The following is a 21,939-nucleotide window of genomic DNA, read 5'->3' on the forward strand; positions in this document are numbered from 1 at the left end:
TGAACCAGGAAGGCAGAGTCCCCAAAGCTGGCTGACCCAGACATGGGGGGACAGTTTACACCCCTCAACTTCCCTACCTCCAGCAGCCAGGGTTTGAGTTTCCGGTCCAACAGGATGTCAAAGCCCAGGATTTCAAAGCAGGCGCTGTTGAGCGTGTGGCTGGGGAAGCAGGTGTGGTAATTGTGTTTGATGACCGGGTGAGCAGATATGAGCGTCTTGATGATGACGTCCTCGATGCCCCTCCAGATCTGCTCCACGTCGTAGCCGTGGGTCTTCATGTACGAGTTGAAGGTGGAGAGTTTCCTGAAGGGTGACATGGTGCATGAGGGAGGGGAATCACTCCTGGGATGCTGATGCCAATGCCGATGCTGTGGCAGGGTGAAAGCCAGGAATTTCTGGAGATGATAAGACTCCAGAGGCACGCAGTGGGGAAGAACACCCAGAAGCCAGAGTGACACCAAGGCTGGATCAGAATGGAGGTGCTCCGGTAGGAATCATAGACCCAGACTCCTCAGGCCTCAGAACCTCGGGGCACACAGCCTGAGAACATTCTAAGAAACATCCGTGGGCTGAAGAAAGAGTTGGCTGAGTATACATTGGAGAGCCAAAAGAATGCGCATATGCAGAGACAATCAGTCAATCTCTCTCTCTCTCTCTCTCTCTCTCTCTCTCTCTCTCTCTCTCTCTCTTTCTCTCTCTCTCTCCTCACATTATTGGTTTGCTTCAGCAGCCATGATATCTCAGCCTTTGGCGACCTTTAGAGATAAGTAGGGAGCCTTCGAAGAACAATGGCGCCTTGGTCACACTTCTGGGTCACACCCTGAGATTCTAGGGACCCTAAACAAAGTCCTGCTTTGGGGCTGCCCACAGAGGTCTGCAGGCCCACGGCATTCCCACCCTTAGAGGAAGCTGTTCCAAGCAGACTGTACTGTCCCCAATTTAGACATAAAGCCTCACATTCCAGGAAACCTCTGTCTTGGGTAGTCTGAGGGGCCTGGCCACCCTGTCAGAAAGAGTCACCTGCCAAGTCTGATGGCCAGAGTTTGATCTCCAGTGTCCACACGTGGGAAGGAAGAACTGATTCCTGCAGATTTTCCTCTGACCTCCACGTGTGCCCACTGGTACCATGGTATGTACCCCCTCCCCCAAATAAATATAATTACATTTTCTTTTGTTTTGATTTTCAAGACAAGGTTTCTCTGTGTAGCCCTGGCTGTCCTGGAACTCGCGCTGTAGACCAGGCTGGCCTCGAACTTGGAGATCCACCTGTCTCTGCCTTCTGAGTGCTGGGATTAAGTGCGCCATCACCTCCTGGCTTTAAAAATTATTTTTAAAAAACCATTTCAGCCGGGCGTGGTGGCACACGCCTTTGATCCCAGCACTCGGGAGGCAGAGGCAGGCGGATTTCTGAGTTTGAGGCCAACCTGGTCTACAAAGTGAGTTCCAGGACAGCCAGGGCTACACAGAGAAACCCTGTCTCGAAAAACCACACACACACACAAAAAAAAAATCCATTTCACTGTGCTCCCACGAAGGATCAATGTGGAAGGAGCTGGCCTGCCAGGCAAGGAGCTTGTGGGGAGGCACTGCCGAACAAGTGACCATCTGTGCAACTGCCACCTCTGTCATAGGAAGCCCGAGGACCATGGAATGAGTCAAAGCAGGTGAAGCACCCAATATGTGTCTAGAGAAGGACAGACAAGCAGAGGCCTCCCAACACAAAGGCATTTCTCGGCCCACCTTTGTCAGGTTTCTGCACAGACAGATTTTCCAGATTGTTGAAAGCCAAGCCTTTCTAGCGTGTGTGTGTGTGGGGGGGGGACTTTAATTTGCCTAATTGGGAAATAAAGTTTCCTGGAATAGACTACACAATCCCCTGATTTCCTATAACACGTGTTACAAAACACAACACAACCCTTTCTTGATGACTCAACGCCCATCAGCATGAATACACTCTGCCTGGCAATTTTCTAACACCCCACGGTGACTCGGTTCACTGTAACACCAGGCGTGTGCCAGGCACGCTGAAAGATGATGTCTGGCGTCTACCCAGGGGCCCTCCAGGCTCACAAATTTTCTATCTTTTCCTCTCCAACTGGATTCCTGCTCCTGCTGACCTTGAACCCCAGAGGAAAGGTTAAGGCAAAACTGGGGGTGCACTGGACCTCAGTTGGCAACTTTAAGGAGGCAAGATAGCATGAGAAAACTGTCTTTTGTCTTGGCAGATGAGGAGGTGGGCTCTCAAAACAGGGGGGCAGGCAAAAAGAAAGGGAAGAAAGAGGGGAAGGGGCAATATGGGAAGCACACTGGAAGTCAGGAGGACATATTATGGGCTGAATGTGCTCCTCTAAGCTCAAGTGTTAGAGACTTGGCCCCCATTGCTGGAGTGTTGGGAGACCTGACCTTTGGGAGGGCTCTGCCCTCTTAAGTGGATTAATCTTTGCATGGCTGAAAGGGTTTGTGGGTGTGGCTCTATTATAAAATCAGGTTCTCTCTGGCACACTTGCAGAGCTGAGAAGAGATGGGTCTCCAGGGGAGCAAGGCTGAGCCAGGAGAGGACAGAGCAGAGCCCCTGGGGGGCAGACAGAGGATGGACAGGGGCCCAGAGAAGAGGGAGAGAGAAGCCAGAGCAGGAAAAGCACAGAGGCTGGGCCATGAGGGTCAGGAGGGGTATGATCTCTAGGCTAGAACACTTGTTTAGCAATGTGTGAGGCCTTCGATTGAATTCTACTGCCAGAGGGGGTAAAATATTACCAGAAGTGTCTACATTTTAGTTTGATCTGGCTGTCCTCACAACACCCTTTCCATCAGAGCCTGAAGGCCTGAGGCCTAGTTGGTTTCAGTGTTTTTAAATTTATATTTTCTCTCTCTCTTCTTTCTTCTTCCCTCCCTTCATCCCCATCTCCCTCCTCTTTCTTTCCTTTCTCCCTCTCGACTCTCCTATCTCTGTCTCTATTCCTATCTCTGGCTCTAGGGTCTCACTGTATAACCCAAGCTTGCCTGAAACTTATAATCCTCCTGCCTCAGTCTGAGAGCTCCTGAGCGCTAGGACCCAGCTCCACTGTATATCAACCACACCACAATGCCTGGCAATGACATAATTTCTCTCTCTTTCTTTTTTTTGGTTTTTGGTTTGTTTTGGGTTTTGGGGGGGGGGGCGTCGAGACAGGGTTTCTCTGTAGCCCTGGCTGTCCTGGAACTCACTTTGTAGACCAGGCTGGCCTCGAACTCAGAAATCCTCCTGCCTCTGCCTCCCAAGTGCTGGGATTAAAGGCGTGCGCCACCATACCCAGCGACATAATTTCTCATAAAAGAAGGCCCTAGGACTACAGCACACTAATGGTAACACTACTGGGCTGCAGCATGGGTCATCTGAGTCTCACAGGAACCCAGCAAAGAGGGCAGGACAAGGTAGGCTGGATCATTTGCTGTATCCTAAAACCCAGGAATGGAGGCTCAGAGACAAAGCAATTTGTGGAGGTTTACTCAGTGGGCAAACATCAAAGAGGGGGTGACATGCTAGGTGCCCCCCACCAGGGATGCTGAACCAGTGCAGGATCCATCTGGGTAGAAAGAGCAAGTGACAAGAGTTTCAGACAACATGGGACTGGTGTCCTCTAAAAAAAGGGGGACGCGGGGGGGGGGGGCTGGAGAGATGGCTCAGCAGTTATGAGGACTGACTGCTCTTCCGAAGGTCCTGAGTTCAAATCCCAGCAACCATATGGTGGCTCACAACCATCTGTAATGAGATCTGATGCCCTCTTCTGCGTCTGAAAACAGCTATAGTGTACTTACATAAAATAAATAAATAAGACTTTAAAAAAAAAAAAGGACGGGGGTGGGGACGATTGATTACACACCTGTAATCTCAGCACTTAAGGGAGGAGGAGTCGGGGTTTGAAGCTACCCTGGGCTACAGAGTGAGTTCTAGGCCAGCCTTAGCTACATATCTAGACTTTTCTCTAAAACACTTAAGGAAGTAAAGGCAAGAAGATCAGGAGATCAAAGCATCTTCCACTATAATCAAGTTTGAGGCCAGCTCTAGTACACCACACATACACACATACAACAGATACATACAAACACACACACATACACATATAGATACATGTACACACATATATGCAGAATTCATACACATGCACACACACAAATACACATGTACACACTACACATACACACAAACACATGCACAACTGCACACATGTACACACATATATACACACAAACACACAAAGGTGTGTGTGTGTGTCCTCCTTCCAAGCAGGCTACACTCTTAAGAGTCCATGTACTGAAATGACCCATGCCTCCCTGACCCACGAGTCTTGTGAGGCTGGCACAGAGGACACAGCTGTTCGACCCAACTGTATCACTCAGATACAGCTGTGTGACCTTGGGCAACTTAACCCCTCCCTGAGACTGGGTTTCCTCATCTAGGAAACAATAACAGGACCTAACACCACTCTCCACCTGAGTTCCTGGGCCACAGTGTGGTGGTGAAAACCCAACAACAAATCCTTAGGCACCGGCTACCTGCCCATCTCTGCCCAGTCACACATGGACTTCTCCGTCTGCCTTTCTCTCAAATGCAAGCTGATGTATCAATAGCTTGAGTAGAAAAGCTGCTGGGGGTGGAGGTGGGGGTGGGGGGAGAAAAACCAAACCCTTAGGAATCCTGTATTTTCCCCAATCTGAAGTCAGGTGACTCCAGGGCGTCATGACACATCAGTTGAGAATTTGTAATGGAGCAGCACACCAGGGCACTACAGACCAAGGAGTCACAGCTGGCAAGTCCTTCTCACTTGGCAGTCTAGCAATCAATAAAGTCTGTTGATCTGGAAATGTCAGGAGGGCAACTGTAACACGGTATGTTTTGGTGTGTGTATGTGTTCTGCTGGGGAAACCGTTTGTGTTTATCTCCCTCCTCCCAGCCTCCCGGGGTTTACAGCATGGCCTCCTTTTAATGATTAACAGTCCAGAGAGCTGACCTGAAGTGTCTGCTCTGGGCTGAGAGGCAAAGCAGGCTTTGCAGAGGTCACGTGACCCAAGATGGAACTACTGGCTGAGACTGAGTGGGTTTGGGTAGAACCCTGGAAAGATGAGGAAGCAGCCCTCTTACCTCTTTTTTGTTGTTGTTTTGGTGTTTTGTTTTGTTTTGTTTTTCGAGACAGGGTTTCTCTGTATAGCCCTGGCTGTCCTGGAACTCACTTTGTAGATCAGGCTGGCCTCGAACTCAGAAATCCACCTGCCTCTGCCTCCCAAGTGCTGGGATTAAAGGTGTGCACCACCACCCCCAGCTCCTCTTACCTCTTGCTGCCAGAAAAAGCGTCTTGAACGAAGTTGGAACTGTGCTTATTGATAGAATAATTAGTCAGGTGCATACAGATCTCATCCTGGGGAGAGAGACATAAGACTGTGGGTCAGGCTGAGGCACAGGCTTCCTGGGTCTTCATGCACCATGCACAGCCCTCACCCTACTCCCATAGGTCCCCGAGGCTTAACGGGAGGGGCGGGAGAAGGAATTTATAGACATAAGCAAAGGGGCAAACAGAAGGTAAAGTGGATATCCCATATCCCGGAGTATAAGAGACTCCAGCTATTTCTGAGACTGGGAGGACAAGAAGATGGCAAGCAGGGCTACTGGAGAAACATATCCTTCCTTCGCTTCTTGAGCACCTTGGCACTGTAGCTCTGGTGTTGGAGGCTCCTAGGAGGATGGAATGAGAAACCCCGTGGAATCTAGACCCCAGTCAGTACTCATCTGATGCTTGCCAGTTCCCCAGCATCTGAGGATGTTATCATGCTAAGGAGGAAGTGGGGGGGGGTGCTCCCATCAACTCACCAGGTTGTCTAGGTTGGGGTGGGAGTAAGAGGTGGTGGCAAAGCGAGCCAGTCCTTCATTGTACACAAAAACCCTGAGAGGGTCACAGGAGGTCACCAGCACATAAACCCGAAGGTCAAACTTGAACCCGTCGATGATGAATGGCTGGGTGGGGGGAGGAGAGAAGTCATGCACTCGCTCGTCAGAGGTGGCAATCACAGATGAAGATGTCTAGCTCCCACCTCGTCCTCAGGTGTAAAGAGCGGGCTTGCCCAGGGTGGGGAGTGGGAGCAACAGATTTGGGTTTTGGGACCTGACGGGTGAATGACTTTGGGGTTGTCACCAAACCACACGGTGCCATCAGCTCCTGAGCTAGCAAATGCTTCAAGCGACTCTCTCTAACAGATGTCTCGGCAGGTGAACAAAGCTACTGAGTCCTTCTAGAATGGGGCACACGGCTCCCAGGGCTACATTGCTCAAGGCTGCCTTCTCCAAGAGTCTTCCTGCAAGCTGCTCTTGGACGTTTTGTCTTGGGGAGGCCAGCGCTTCTCCCTCCCCTCCCCCATGCTTCTAGAAGGACCCCTCCCTGCAGTGGGCTATGTCACACGTGGTCAGTCAGTCAGGGTGAAAAAGCCAGTGACTGTGAGCTCCCCTCTCCCAAATGAGGCAGGGCCTCCACAAACCAAGCTTTCAGCCATTTGAGGGAGAGGTTGGCCTGGTGAGTCCAGACCCAACGGTGGACTGGGCAAGGGTGAGGGACATTGTGACTCGGAAGGTTTGAGACTGATCACATCCAAGACACGAGACCGGCTCAGTTTCATCTCCACCTCTGCTTTCCACTGACTTTGTTCACATTCTGTCCCACAGAGCCCCGAGGCCACTGTGGCCAATCACTACACAGTCACAGGGAGGGAAGTACCTTTGAAATATAAAGCTGGCAGATCATATCCTCCCCTGGCTTGATTTCTTTCACCGACCGGGTAATGAATATGCCTCTCCCTTGGCAGCCCGAGTCCGGCTTACAAATGTAAGTCTTATTTTTTCTTGTCCTGCTGTAAGTCTGCAAATCTCCCCAGCTGTCACAGCAGGGAGGGGACAAGACACACCTTTTAGCTTGGGAACTAGGACAAGGAAAACTAACCTTTATTTATTTTGATTCATGTTATGTGTATGGATGTTTCTGTCTGTATATGTCTGTGCACCGTGTCTTTGCCTGTCTGTGCCTGGTGCTGGGGTTGGGGGGCAGAAGAGAGCGTCAGATCCCCTGGAACTGGAGTCACAGACAGCTGTGAGGCACCATATATATGCAAGCAGGGAATCGAACCTGCGTCCTCAGGAAGACCAGTTAGTGCTCTTAAATCCTCAGCAATTTTTTGCTCTAGTCCCAGGAGGCTCTTTATAGAAACAAAACATAAAAGAGGAGCTACCAATAAGGACCAGGTATTGACAGACAGACGCTCAGTGATCGAGACATTAGCCTTTAAAGGAAATTCATCCTGGATTCAAACCTAGACAACATCACTTCTCAGCTTGTATATTTGTTTTATTGGCTTCATCTCCTCATCTGCATTACCTACACCACGTGAATAATGAGGCCTGTCTCGTGTGTTCCTTTCTTGCATCATATAAATTGGGCAGAGCGGTGTGATATGCCCCAGGTAGTTTGACTTGGGTTTACACAGGAGAGAATTGAAGTTTTGCTCCCAGCTTGAGCCCTGAGCTAGGACCACCTTCTCGTACTGGAGTCAAGTCTGAACTCCAGTGCCTCACTGTGATGCCTCCCCTTAAGTCAGGAGTACAGGAAGGCGAACCACACCCTTGAGTGCCCTGAAGGAAGGATGCTGAGGGATGGGGATTGTAGGTCGGATGTAGGCCTAGTGTGTGTGAAGCTCTAGGTTTCGTCTCCACCCCTATATAAACTGGGCATGATAGCGCAGCTCTGTAATCCTAGCGATCAAGAGGTGGGAGGCACCAGGCAGTGGTGGCACATGCCTGTAAGCCCAGCACTGGGGAAGCAGAGGCAGGTGGATTTCTGAGTTCGAGGCCAGCCTGGTCTACAGAGTGAGTTCCAGGGGACAGCCAGGGCTACACAAGAGAAACCCTGTCTCGAAAAACCAAAAAAAAAAAAAAAAAAAAAAAAAAGAGGTGGGAGGCAGGAGATCAGCAATTCAAGAACATCCTTATTTACATAGCAAATTTAAGGATACCCTGGGCTACTTGATGCTATGCCTAAAAACACAAAAACAAAAATAAAACAAAGTATACTTAGAAGAAAGAAGGACACCAGATTAGAATTGAACATGGTAGTATGTACCTATACTCCTAAGACACAGGAAACTGAAGCAGACAGATGGAATTTGGGCTAGCCTTGGCTTATGGTGAGGTCTTCTCTCAAGAAATAAAGGGGCAGGGATAAAGAAGCCAAATCAGTGGACCATAGGTGTTTCAGACATTGTTTTGTGCTTTAATTTAAAGGAATTCTCTGTGCAACTGAGGAAGTCAGAAAATATAACACTCTTCAATGACTGTGAAATCTGAATGCTCCTCTTATCATCCTTATTTATTTATTTATTTATTTATTTAATATTTTATGTGCATTGGTGTTTTTCATGCATGTATATTTATGTGAGGGTGTCAAATCCTGGAGTAACAGGCAGTTGTAAGCCATCATGTGGGTGCTGGGAATTGATCCCAAGTTCTCTTGGAAGAGCAATCAGTGCTCTTAACCACTAAGCCATCTCTCCAGCTCACTTTTAAATGCTTTTTTGTTTGTCTTTGTTTTTGTTTTGTTTTTAATTCGAGACAGGGTTTCTCTGTATTATTGCAATGGCTGTCCTGGAACTCACTCTGTAGACCAGATTGGCCTCTAAATCACAGACTGTGCCTGCCTCTGCCTCTCCAGCGATGGCATTAAAGGAAGGCCTGCACCAGCATCACCCAGTTAACACGCACTTCCTTTGAAGTTAATGCCAGCCCTGAAGATTGTTCCAGGCACATTATGAGGAGTCTGCACGCTCCAGGCTCTTGGTTTGGGGAAGAGAGAATGGAATTCTTTGCAGTGTGAATATAATTAATTCTTTAAAAAAATTGTTTTCTAGACCGGTGGTGGTGGCGCACGCCTTTAATCCCAGCACTTGGGAGGCAGAGGCAGGCGGATTTCTGAGTTCGAGGCCAGCCTGGTCTACAGAGTGAGTTCCAGGACAGCCAGGGCTACACAGAGAAACCCTGTCTCGAAAAACCAAAAAAAAAAAAAAATTTTTTTCTAGCCCGGTGGTGGTGGCGCACACCTTTAATCCCAGCACTTGGGAGGCAGAGGCAGGCGGATTTCTGAGTTCGAGGCCAGCCTGGACTACAAAGTGAGTTCCAGGACAGCCAGGGCTATACAGAGAAACTCTGTCTCGAAAAAACAAAGAAAAAAAAGAAAAAAAAATTTTTTTTTTCTTAGCTGGGTGTGGTGGCGCATGCCTTTAATCCCAGCACTTGGGAGGCAGAGGCAGGTGGATCTCTGAGTTCGAGGCCAGCCTGGTCTACAGGGTGAGTTCCAGGACAGCCAGGGTTACACAGAGAAACCCTGTCTTGTAAAACAAAACAAAACAAAACAAAAAAGTTTCTTTTTACTTTTTTTTTTTTTTTAGGTCTAGATGTATGTGCCATGCTGGGAACCAGACCGTCTGCAAGAGCAGCCATCGGTCTTAGCTGTTAACTCCTCTCTCAGTCTATTTGAATACAATTCTGAGGTGACACTTCACTGTCACCACCCTTAACATGCTCTCATCGTACCCCAGGTCATGTGCATGTCATCTCTGTGTTTTCCTTGCAACTCGGGGCAGGATCTAGAGAACTACACACATTGGGAGTGGGTGTCTACTTTTGAAAGAAAGGGTTGGTTGCTGTCCATGGCATTGAATGGGACAGGCTAGGAAGCCTTTTCTGTTCTTACTCTGGGTACCAACCACTACCTCATTTTCTCCTTAAAATTTCAGTAACTACACAGGCAGGTGGTTGGAACAAGTTCAAACTCAGCAGCTTTCGGGGAGCAGAGCAAACTTTCATCCTAACTGTGGGTCCAACCTCCAAGGCGCCCAGCCCCTACCTAATTGACAGCTCATTTTATAGGTAGGGCCTGTGTTTTCTCAACCTTGGACACACCCTTAGCCTTTTTTCTTCCTGAACAGTAGGGGGAAATACAGAGGGCCATATGCCAAGGGGTTGTGGCAGCTGAGAAATCAGGGCAAGAGGGAAAAAATAGCAATGGGAGTTGGCAAAGAGGCGGGCATAGTGGGCACTCACTCGGCAGGAAGACACCAAGTCCTGGGGAAGAAGTGGAAATCCTTAGGAAACAGCTTTAGCATGCGGCTCATATTCCGGGCCAGCAAGTCCTTGCGGCAGATCTCACTCATCCCAGGAAAATGATTGATTTTCTGCAAAGGGAGCCGGAATTCATAAGCGATTCCAGCTGAGATTCGAAGCAGGGCTAGGGGAGCCAGCGAGCCAGCGATACAAACGTGGCCGCCACTGGCCAGATGCCACACGTCCAGGGAGGGACATACCTGGTAGCTCTTCATTTCCATCACTCGCTCCAGTGACACTGAGTAGTCGGTCCAATAGAGAGTCCAGTCATCATTGTCACCCGCCTCTCGAAGGCCATATTGCTGGGCGGCCCTGCGCACTGTGAAGGAGTTGAAGGAAAAAAAAAAAAAAAAAAAAAGGTCTAGCAAGGGACAGAAGCAGAAAAGAGCTCTGTGCTGGGAGGTCCCTTTCTCACATATTGAAATTAGAGAGCTGGCTCCTTGGGACTGGAATGTCTTTGTAGACAGAGCAAAGAGTGTGGGGAAAGGACGTGTTATTGAAGGGTACATTCGAGGCTACATGGTGTTAGACTCACCCTGGCTTCCCTTTCCCAGGAAAAGAGTCCTCTAGCTTGTCTCCAAACATTAAACCCTGGATGTAAACTAATCCTTAACCATAACCTAGAGCCAGGCTTAATCAGTGAGATAAACTAGTACAGAGGCAGGTGGGGGGCTGGGGGTGGGCAGTATTTGACATAGTTGAGTCTTGAGCTAGCCTGAGCTACACAGTGAAGCCCTGTCAACAAACATGTACACGTAAATGCGCAAGACTATGGGCTGTGCACGATGCCCCTGTGATTTTCAGAAGGAGACTTCCAAGCATTCTGAGACCCTGTTTATCACCCTCGGGCATGCCCAGGACTGACCCCTCCCCACCCTTGAGTCTCCATCATAGATCCCTTGAACACAGATGCTTACCGCTGTCATACCGGCAGTTAGATAGATTGATCACCAATCATCTGGAAAAGAGAAAAGGGCAGACAGCAAGACACAGACAGATACCCGGGCCAGAACACAAGGCTGGGGTCAGACACACATGCCCCAGCGGGCACACCAAGCCTGAGGGGCCTGCCCCTCCCCATCATTAAGATCTGAGATAGGCTCAAAGGATGCAGAGTGGTAGGAACCATGCACCTTACAGTTCCCTTACTCCATGTGTTACAATTGTCTTTGCTTGCGATTTTGTGTTAACATCATTGCCTCAACCCCCTTTTTAATTTCGTCAGTAATGGGACTTGAACCCAGGGCCTCCTGCCTGAAAGTGAGGCACTAGACACTAGGCTACACTCCCAGTGGTCCCTGTACTTTTACACCATCAGCCCGTTGGGGACAGAAATTTTATTTTATTTATTTTTTTTTTTGAGAAATTTTAAAAGGCACATATTTTTTACTAAAATATTGTCTCCTCCTTCTCCCAACTAAGGGAAGCTATTTAGAAGGTAGACAATACTCTCCTACAAGGCAGAGGATTAACCCAGAACCGGAATGCGCAAGCTGCAGCTGCCAGCCACCGGGGCTGGCAAGTCACTGTGGTCCTGTTACACTGCAAGTATGTGAAATTCCCAGGACACACGCGGGCTTGTGTGAAGGGAAATTTTTTCTTGCTCCTTCAGCAAGGAGCTCCCTCTCCACCCAGTCTTTAAAGGGCATTGCAAACACAAATAGAAGGAAAAGTACAAGGTGTGATTCGAGGTTATGCACACTATTATGGGATGCTATAAAACAGAACACTGAAATTGGTGTGAGCCAGAGGAGACAAGCCCTGTGTCCCCTTTTCCTCTCATCAGCCAAGACCTTCTTCCCTTGGGCCCTTCCTGCTCTTATCAACACCGACACCACACACACACACACACACACACACACACACACACCCCGAAACTCCTCGTTTTTCAATACTAACCTTTTTTTCTTCCTCTTTTTCTTACCATGCTGCTGTGCGTTCTGAAGCCTCTTTTGTGTGTTCTCTCTCACAAAAGCCAGGGTGACAAATTCTTTTAGCTCCTCCAGATCTTCTGTGGAACTCTCCTCCCTCTCTTCAGCCCCTTCCTCACTTTCCGAAGTCAGGCACTGTAGCATCTTCCTAGCCCTGGAGGAGGCTCCGGGGAAACATCAGTCCTCCCTAGAGAGAAGGCAGAGCGATCAGCAGTTGCGTGGGTCCACCTGAAGGGGGCGCTCCTCCCTTGCTCATGTCCGTTCCCAAACAACTGGTTGTAGTTTATAAAAATGCTCCCCGCTCCAAATGCACGCTTGGTGCACGCTCAGGGAGAGAGCTAGTTCTACCTTTGGCAAAGACTCTGACCTTGGGGACTCACCTAGCCAACCCCAGCTTTGGTTTTGGCCATCTGGGGTTTTCTGAAAGAGGCCGAGCCGCTGCTATGCTCTGTACCACCTGGTAAACAATCTTATTATTAAAGTGAGAGTGCGCCTGGAGACAGCCTCAGAACTCAGCTTCAAGCCTTCCTAGCTGAGGGACTGAGTCCCGAGGGGGCAGTGGAGGTGGGCTGAGTTCTGTTAACCCTTGCAGTGCTGCATTCGGCTTCCCACAAGGCAAGATGCAGGCACTAAAAAGATGCCCAGGCGGCTGTGAATCAACAGATGTCCGTTCCCAACAATTCTGAAAACGGAACTAAGAGCTTCTGAAAACTAGTACTCTAAACTGCAGATCGATCTCTCTCTTTCTCTCTCTCTCTCTCTCTCTCTCTCTCTCTCTCTCTCTCTCTCTCTCTCTCTCCACACACACACACACACACACCACACACAGAGTGTTCTGCCTTCACAGTTCTTTAGGAGCACAGTCTGCCTCTGCCTCTGCCTAACCCAGGTCTTCCTGGCCCCGTTCAGATCACAGCCCTCACACCAAGGCTCATATGGCCATAAGGCCCATTTCACAAGGCTCCCATCTCCTCCCTTCTCCTTGCCACCAACCTCCACGCCAGCCTCTCCTTTAACACCCACGGGCCTCTCTCCTTTAACACCCACGGGCCTCTCTCCTTTAACACCCACGGGCCTCTCTCCTTTAATGCCCACGGGCCTTTTGCCATTTACTTGCCTGCCCTGCTCGCACACATCCTTTGGATCAAAGCTTTTAAAAATGAATATATGAATATCTTTATCTTTCAGTTTATTGCTGAAATCATGTTAAATAAAGGAGGCCTTAAAGCTGGGAGGGCAGACATCACCTGTGGCTCACTTACTCTACCAAAGCATCTTTGCCTTGGCTGTGAATTCTTAAATTCTAATTGTAATTATTCTGACATCATTTTAACCATCTTGGCAGCTTCTTTCTGCCCATTTACTATATCATAAAGGCGCGTTTGCATGTCCCTATACCTAGGACCTATTTTTGTTCTGTGTGTGTGTGTGTGTGTGTGTGTGTGTGTGTGTGTTAGTGGACAACCAACCTGTGGGGGTTGGTTCCCCTATTATGTGGGTTCTGGGATCAGCCTCAGGTAGGTAGTCAGGCTTGTTGTGAAACACACTTAACCTACTGAACCACATCGATGGCCAGCTGGTTCCTGGTTTTTAATGGCTAGGAAACATTCCATAGAACCAACCCTTGCCTTATTGCTGGGCATATAAGTTGCTTCCATTTCTGATAGTCTCTAAACATCCTAAAACATATTTTCAAGCTGGGGATGGGGAGGGGAGGGGATGGGGGATGGGGAGGGGCAATGGGGGAATGGGGATTGTAGCTAGAATCTGGCTAGTGGGGAGGCTGAGGCAGGAGTTCCTTGAGCCTAGTAAGAGTCCATCTCCTAAAGAAGAAAAACAAAGCCGGGCAGTGGTGGCGCACGCCTTTAATCCCAGCACTTAGGAGGCAGAGGCAGGCGGATTTCTGAGTTCGAGGCCAGCCTGGACTACAGAGTGAGTTCCAGGACAGCCAGGTCTACACAGAGAAACCCTGTCTCAAAAACAAACAAAAAACAAAACAAACAACAACAACAACAAAAAAAAACTAAAGAAGAAAAACAAGAAATCCCCTTTCATGTATAGAAAGAGGGTCCTTTACTTTGGAGTTTTGCCTCTTATTTGTCTGTTTCTTTATTTAAGACAATGTCTCACTATGTAGCCCAGGCTGGCCTGCAATTCTCCTTTCTCAGCCCCACAAATGCTGGAGTTACAGGTGTGTACCCCTAAACCCAGCTTTTGTTTGAGGTTGAGTCTTTCCTTATAATGGCCATGGCGGACACAGTGGCGTGTATCTGTAATTCCCGGCACCTGGGAGGTGGAATCCAAGAGGATCAAATGTTCAAAATCACCCTCGGTGAATACAGAGTTAGAGGCCAGTCCAGACTACATGAGATTCCGTTTTTCAAAACAAAGAAAAGACAAGATTCAGGGATTAAATGGCTCAGAAGATTATGTAGCTGTTGTGTGTGTGTGTGTGTGTGTGTGTGTGTGTGTGTGTGTGTGTGTGTGTTACACCCCAGGGGAATCTTTAACAATTTGGGCTAACTAGCACCAACAATAGGCAATTATAGCAGGCTTACCAGGGCCACAAGGTCTCTTAGGAATCAGCTCTCTTCTCCTCCCAACTTGCTACTTTTAGACAACACCTATACCCCACAGCCAGCTCTTTGACCTCACAGCACCCTTGCTCTCCTCTCTCTGCTCTCTGCCTGAACCTAAGCTGGTGATGATGGTTCAGTTCAGCCTTCATGTGACATTATTGCTGACGTTTGGCCAAAGGATTTTCAGATACATCTTCTGAGTGTATGTTCGCCTCCACTCCTGGGAAGGAGGACAGAAATGTTGCCCTGGCGAACAGCTGTGCTGGTTTCTTCCCTCTTGGAAAACATGGCTGCCCTCGGGACAACCAACAGAGAAAACCTCAGCCCTGTGAGTCACTGTTCCCAGGGAACAGGCACACACTTGGCAATGTCTGAGAGAGAGAGAGAGAACTGGAGAACATCAAGTCTTGGCCTTGGGCTGCTCCCTTCCTTGAGGGTAAACGACCAGTTCCACACCCCACCTCCCAGGCCTTTCAACAATGCTCCTCTTTACAGAGCCCCAGCGCAGGAGTGGCTCGTTTACCTAAAGGTTAATGTTAACGTGGGGAGAAACTGACCCCGAATTTGAACTCTGGAATTGAGGGTTGTCTCCCCCACCCCCAAGGGCCTTGTCCAAGTGGTAAGATTAAATTGTGTCTGCCTCCAAGGGAAGAGTTGTAGGGCTGAGATAGGAGAATCATGAATTCTAGGACAGTGTAAGTTACACGATAAGACTGAGACGCTATTACAAACACAAACACACAGAGGAATCAAAATCTGTCTGCTCTTGTGTGACAGAGCTCCAGCACACACAGCAAGAGACCGAACCCACAACTCCTGGAGGCAGAGCTGGTTCGTCACGGCCTAGTTGCCTCCATCCTGCCCGCCCTGTATTCCAGGCTGCCTACCATACAAGGGCCACCCAGAGGGACCCTGAAACAGGTGCAAGATAGCAAGCAACAGCCTTTGCTACTCTTAAGCACTTGACTTTGGTCCCTCCCTTTCTTCAGACTTGAATATTTTCATTTTATGTGTATGGGTTGTTTGCGTCTGTGTAGCATATGTGTTCAGTGCTTGTGAAGGTCAGATCCTCTGGAATGGAAGTTACAGAGGGTCGCTAACAGCCAAGTGGGTGCTGGAAACCAGAGTCCTATGCACCTATCCCACGGCCGGCCGGCCTCCAACTCCCAAAAGTTAGAATTACAGGTGTGAGCCACTGTAGCCCAGCCCGCTCCCCTTGCTTTCTCTCCCACTCATACTCAGCAACCTGTTTCCTCCCCAAGGCTGAATCCTGTTGCCTTCTCTCCAAACACTCCTGGAAGAACATCTCCTCTAAAATCACCTGCTTGCAAACTTACACCCCAAATCTAGCCTGTGGAAGCATCATCTGACCACAGAAAAATGTGGCTTTGGTAAAACCGCAACAACAACATCACATAAGCCAGGCAGTGGTGGCGCACGCCTTTAATCCCAGTGCTTGGGAGGCAGAGGCAGGTGTATTTCCGAGTTCGAGGCCAAGCTGGTCTACAGTGTGAGTTCCAGGACAGCCAGGGCTACACAGAGAAACCCTGTCTCAAACTCCTCCACTACAAAAAAACAGGAAAAAAATAATAATGTCACATGAAGGCTTAGGTAGAAGTCCTTGCCAAGAAATAGAAAATGTACATTTCTTATAAAAACAAAGGTTTCTATTTCTTTTGGGGAATCATGCCAATCATCAAGAGCAGCTGGGCAATGACTCCCCTTAATGTTTCCTTCATATTACAACAGTGTCTGTGATACAGAAACCAAGTGGCAAGTAGCTGTGTGTTTCTAGTAGCAATGAGAGAATGGATCTTTTGTGTGTGTGCGTGTGTGTGCTCCTGTGCGTGTGTGTATGTGTGTGTGTGTGTACATTTGTGCTCCTGCTCACATTTGTACATCAGATTCTCCTGCTCACACAACAAGCATTTTATCTCTGAGCTATCTCCCCAGCCCTTATTTTGTATTTTACAAGATAATGTCTCGCTGTGAGGCCCTGGCTGGCCTGGAATTTGCTAAATTCCTTCTGCTTGAGAACCCCGAGGGCTGGGATTACAGACTTACTTGTACTGCTGCATTTGGCTCAACTCTCTCTCCATTTTCTTTTTAAAGTTTTTAAAATTAAATAGTGTGTGTGTTGCTGAAAATGGCTCTCTTTCCACCATATTGGGTCCCAGGGATTGAACTCAGGCCATCATGCTTGGTGGCAGATACTTTTATCTTCTGAGCCACCACCCACTCCTCTTTCTTTCTTGACCATGGGTGAGTGTATCTACCCATTTTCTCATAAGGCCTGGGACTCCATGTAGCAGTAGGTGGCCTTGAACTCAAACCTCTAGCCTCAGGTTGCTAAATGCTTGGATTGTAAACAGAGCCGCCATGCCTGACCTGATTTACTCATGCAGCCCACTTCTCTCTTTGATTCTGTATGCCTGACCACTCAAACATCTGAATTTACCAGTTTTGTGTCTGTTTATCATTAGCCTGTAGGCAGGCAGTCTGTGTTTTGTTTTGTCTTGTTTTGTTTTGTTTGCAGTTCTGGGGACTGAGCCCAGACCTCACAGGGCATGGGTGAGCACCCTGCTTCTGTGCCCCTACATTCGTGCCCCTGCTGGAGAGGTTGTTTTGTTTTGGTTTTGTTCTTCAAGCAACCATGAGTTAGAATAAAAGCTGCTTCACCCAGGGCGAAATCAAAAACATTCGCTCACTCATTTTTGTTGTACAGGGATTGAACCCAGGACCCTAAAAAAACTAGGCACATACTCTACCACCAAGCCTCCACCACCACCACCACCACCACCACCACCACCACCACCACCCAGCCCCAAAGCATTTTCATTTTCTGATATCAGAAAAAAAGAAATTAGAGCTGACCTAGCTAAACACAGATTGGGCTCAAGCTTGCTACACATCTAACGATGACCTTCAACTTTGGATCTTCCGGCTTTTACCTCCTAATCTCTGGCATTAAAGGTCTGTACCACCACACCCACATTATGGGATAGGGAGGACCAAACCCAGGAATGAATTTAGAATATTTTCTAAGCTCTCAAGGAATTCCTCAATGTTATAGCAGGGAGAGACCTTGAAGAAATTCAGATTTAATCACTCATTTACTTTTGGACCAGCTTTCCCTCAGGCAAGCGGGTAATCACACATACTAACACTGGTCTGGACTAGGGAAGGGGTATTGACCATTGATAAAGACCAGGTCATGGAAGCCAGGACAAAATCCCAGCTCCCTGCTCCCACACACAATATCTTTCCTTTAGCAAGGACAGCAGACAGATAAAATGGACCAAGTCCCTTGGAGAGCTCAGGAGAGAAGGTTAAAAGTCAGGCATGGTGGTGTGTCCCTACAATCCAAGCATCCAAGGACAGGGGAGACTGAGACGGGAAGGCCATCAAGAGTTCCTGGCCAGCCTGGTTACAAACAACACCCTGTCTCCAAAAAAAAATATTTTAGACATATACATATACACACATACATATATATAATGTGTATATATTTTCTATCTATATAAATATTTTAGACATATACACATATATAATATATATGTATATATATATGTATATATATATTCAAGATAATGCACAGCTTTAATCTTTAATCCCAGCACTTGGGAAGCACAGGAAGTCAGATCCCTGTGAGTTCAAGGCCAGCCTGTTCTAAATTGTAAATTGTAGGCTAACCAGAGATACATAGTGAGACCCTGGTCTCAAAAACAAACAGACCAAAAATCCAAACAAGCCCTCCTAAAAACACAGAAGACCAGAAGTTGTGTTGTTAATGTATTCACAGACAACAGTGTCTCTTTTTTCACCTAGTGACATAAGAAATGTCCACTCCATCTTCCCAACTAGGATACTTTAGGACAGTGTACACTGTTAGCACCAGTTAGACCTTGAGCTCTTCCAAGTTAAGAATCACCAACCAACCAAATTCTAGTTAGACAACATGGAAGTTCCTTGGGTTGGCCACCAGGGGGAGGCAATGAGTACAGACATGGCCCCAGTAAATGCCCGGCAGGTGATTTGGAAGAATAATTGGTGACTAGGTTCTTTTTCTGTTCTCTCTCTCCTCTTTTCCCTTTCTTTTTTCTTTTATTTTTTAAAGGGAAAGCTTGTGTTTGGTTTGGTTTGGTTTGGTTTTTTGCTTTGTGACACAGGGTCTTCTGTAACCCAGGTTGGCCAGCCTTGAAGTCCTGCTCTTACCCCTCCTAAGTGCTGGGATGGTGAACAAGCACCAGCAGGCAGCCCGTGCCCACTTCTGAAGGATTATGCACCATTAACTACTCGTCTGCCCCTGGCACCTTTCCAAAGGGAGGAAAGCTTTTTGGTGCTTTCTTTTGCAAGACTGAATGGATACTGGAGCCCTGCAAAAAGCAGGAAAGAAGCCGGGCTTGGTGGCGCACGCCTTTAGTCCCAGCACTCGGGAGGCAGAGGCAAGCGGATTTCTGAGTTCGAGGCCAGCCTGGTCTACAAAGTGAGTGCCAGGACAGCCAGGGCTACACAGAGAAACCCTGTCTCGAAAAAACCAAAAAAAAAAAAAAAAAAAAAAAAAAGCAGGAAAGAATAGTTGGAGGGTCAACCGACAAGATTGCTGGGGGAAGCTATCTCGATGGTTAGCCAAGGTCTTTAATCTCTGTGTTTTAAAGAGCACGCTTTTTTTCAGTCCATAGGAAAATAGGTAGAGGGCTCTCCTGTTTTGTCTCCCCACAATTCCCTTCTTTCTCAACACAGGTTTTTCTTCATCGTCTCTCTTTTTATTTATTTCTTGTCCTCTTTTCCCTAATAGCAGCACCTTACAAAGAAGGTCTCCAGTGGTCAGCTATTGGGAAGATATTCAACTGTGGGGGGGGGGGGGGGGAAGCAAGGGATTTGGACCTAGCATTGGCTTAGCCTTCTGGTTTACTATGGCACAACCAGCCAGGCTACCATTTCCTCAGTCACTGTCTATCTTCTCTGAATACAAGAGCACAGGGAGGATAGGAGCCTCACACCTAGGGGCGCAGTGGCTCCTGTGTGGAAGCCCAGAACTCAGGAGGCTGAGGAGGCCTGAGGGCTAAGGAGAGCTGGGGCTACATGACAAGATCCAGGTTAGCCTGAGAGACAAAGCAAGACTCTCAGAAAAAGGAGACGGGGGAGGGCCTAGGGGTTACACTGGATCTGCCCAGGCAAACCAACTAGTGCTAAGAATCACAGGCCGGGCCAGATTTTTTGGCAACAAGTCTTGCCCACTCAGGCATCATCCTTTATTCTGCTACGAACTGAAGACATCTGTGATATTAGAAGATGCAATTCTTTTTTTTTTTTTTTTTTTTTTTTTTTGGATTTTTCAAGACAGGGTTTCTCTGTGTAGCCCTGGCTGTCCTGGAACTCACTTTGTAGACCAGGCTGGCCTCGAACTCAGAAATCCGCCTGCCTCTGCCTCCCAAGTGCTGGGATTACAGGCATGCACCACCACTGCCCGGCAGAAGATGCAATTCTTGTTTACTTATTTGTTCATTCACTTATTTTTTAAGGTGCGGTTTTCAGGCCAGGCTCAACAGCCAGCCATTTCTTCCACAACTCTCAGGAAACTATTAGCCAACTGACTCCACCCCTATTCCTTTCTGCAGGGTCTTACTCTGCAGCCCTGTCTGACCTAAACTCTTAAAATCCTCTTGCCTCAGCATCCCAAGGGGGGTTGGGGGGGGGGGAGGGCAGGTGAGCGGACACAGAGCTCTGTACTTTCCTGCTTTCTATATTGGCAACCCTGGTTAATAGCCTCTTTATGCCTCGCTTTCCTTGTAAATAAGGATAATATTCATCTCCTTAGGTAGTTCTAAAGACCACGCTAATATTTCTAATGTTCTTCAAACAGTACTTGGTTCAAAATAAGCACCACACTATCAAAGGTGGGGGGGGGGATGGTGGCCAATGGCTCAGTGTTGAAGCACTTGCCCAAGTCACTGGGTTCAATCACCCCCAACCCAGGATGATGATGATGACGACGACGATGACAACGATGACAGAAACTGTATAAATACTAAATACATTTTTGAAGCGCCTGGCACATAACAATAATTAATAAATACTTAGTTCCTTTTCTACTTTATCCCCAAATGTAAAGAATATATTTCCCTAGGGCTCAAATTCTAGATAACGTTCTCAAGACTAAGACGAGTATTCTTTCAGGACACCCTCCCTCCCCCCCAAAAAAGTGAAAGACAAAAAAAAAAAAAAAAACCCGATGAAATTACAAGAAGCTGGGCAATGATGACACAGGCCTTTAATCCCAGCACTTGGAACGTAGAGACAGGTGGATCTCAGTTTGAGCCCAGCTTGGTCTACGAGTGAATTCCAGGACATCCAGGGCTACACAGAGAAATTATGTCTCAGAAAAACAAGGAAGAAAGAACTGGAAAGCGAATGGAGGCATACATGGAGACACGGGGTTAATCCAGGCAATAAACAATAAACTACAACAGAACAAAACTGCTTTCTGAAAGGATTCTTTGGACAAAGGAAGAAAAATGATATAGAAAGGGACCCGGCGCGAGGGAGGGGCGGGGGTGTGCAGAGTGTCCCAGAGATGGTTGGTATCTAAGAGATTGCCTCCAGGAGGCGTGAGGTGTGGAAAACAATACCGGAGACAGAGAAGTGATGCACTCAACAGAGCCTAGGGTTCCTGAGGGCGACACCCTGCTTCCGAGCTTCCTTATCCGCGATGCTACAGCCCGGCTCTCGCCGACTGGGTGGCTCAGATCTCCCCCAACCACCCTAGCCCGCCCATTCCTACTCCGAGCAAGGAGCTAGGCTCCCCATTGGCTGCCCCAGTCCGGGGACCCCAACCTGCACCCCTCCTAACCTGGGATCCTCCCGGCCCTCATATTTGCATAAAGGGCCTCCCAGACTTTCGACTGGCCCCTGCGGCAGGCGGCCATGCCCCTCGGTCAGGAATCTGATTAACCTAACCGTCGCCGCGCCCGCAGAGGGTAGTGCCAAGGTTGTCCCTGGTGACGCGGAGGACGCTCGGGCTGCGCCGCCCAGCGCGAGGAGCACGGAGAGGGCTAGTTTCCGCTTGGTTCCACAACCCTTCCCTCCTCGCCCCCACGGGGATTTTCCTGGGTCTGGACATTGTGGGGGTGTCCCCTACGCACGGGCGGGCTGAATGCCGCAATCCAAAGCTTCTGATCTTCAGGTCAGCGCCACCAGAGGCTTACTTGGATTTTAGGTTCTTTAGAGAGAGTACTTATCCCAGTCTAGAAGCTGG

General features: G+C 48.3%; 1 protein-coding gene across 3 annotated transcripts in view; it reads right to left on the reverse strand.

Annotated features, from left to right (window-relative positions):
• Ttll6 (tubulin tyrosine ligase like 6) overlaps positions 1–21,637 on the reverse strand; it is a 36,082-nt gene extending 14,445 nt beyond the window's left edge. Inside the window, exons 1-9 of one of the 3 annotated variants that reach the window (XM_085829617.1) lie at positions 21,535–21,637; positions 12,071–12,289; positions 11,089–11,129; positions 10,372–10,490; positions 10,112–10,242; positions 6,741–6,897; positions 5,843–5,986; positions 5,308–5,393; positions 78–303 (exon numbers count right to left, since the gene is read on the reverse strand). In XM_085829617.1, the coding sequence (XP_085685743.1) occupies positions 78–303; positions 5,308–5,393; positions 5,843–5,986; positions 6,741–6,897; positions 10,112–10,242; positions 10,372–10,392 (765 nt within the window). In that variant the 5' untranslated portion in view covers positions 10,393–10,490; positions 11,089–11,129; positions 12,071–12,289; positions 21,535–21,637. Of the gene's footprint in view, positions 1–77; positions 304–5,307; positions 5,394–5,842; positions 5,987–6,740; positions 6,898–10,111; positions 10,243–10,371; positions 10,491–11,088; positions 11,130–12,070; positions 12,414–21,534 lie in introns of those variants that run through there. The other 2 variants (XM_085829616.1, XM_021178311.3) reach the window with 2 other exon arrangements.
• Between the last annotated feature and the right edge of the window lie 302 nt (positions 21,638–21,939).

Source organism: Mus caroli, unplaced genomic scaffold, assembly GCF_978045245.1.
Source record: "Mus caroli unplaced genomic scaffold, Mus_caroli_1 scaffold_13, whole genome shotgun sequence".
NCBI classification, from domain to species: domain Eukaryota; kingdom Metazoa; phylum Chordata; class Mammalia; order Rodentia; family Muridae; genus Mus; species Mus caroli.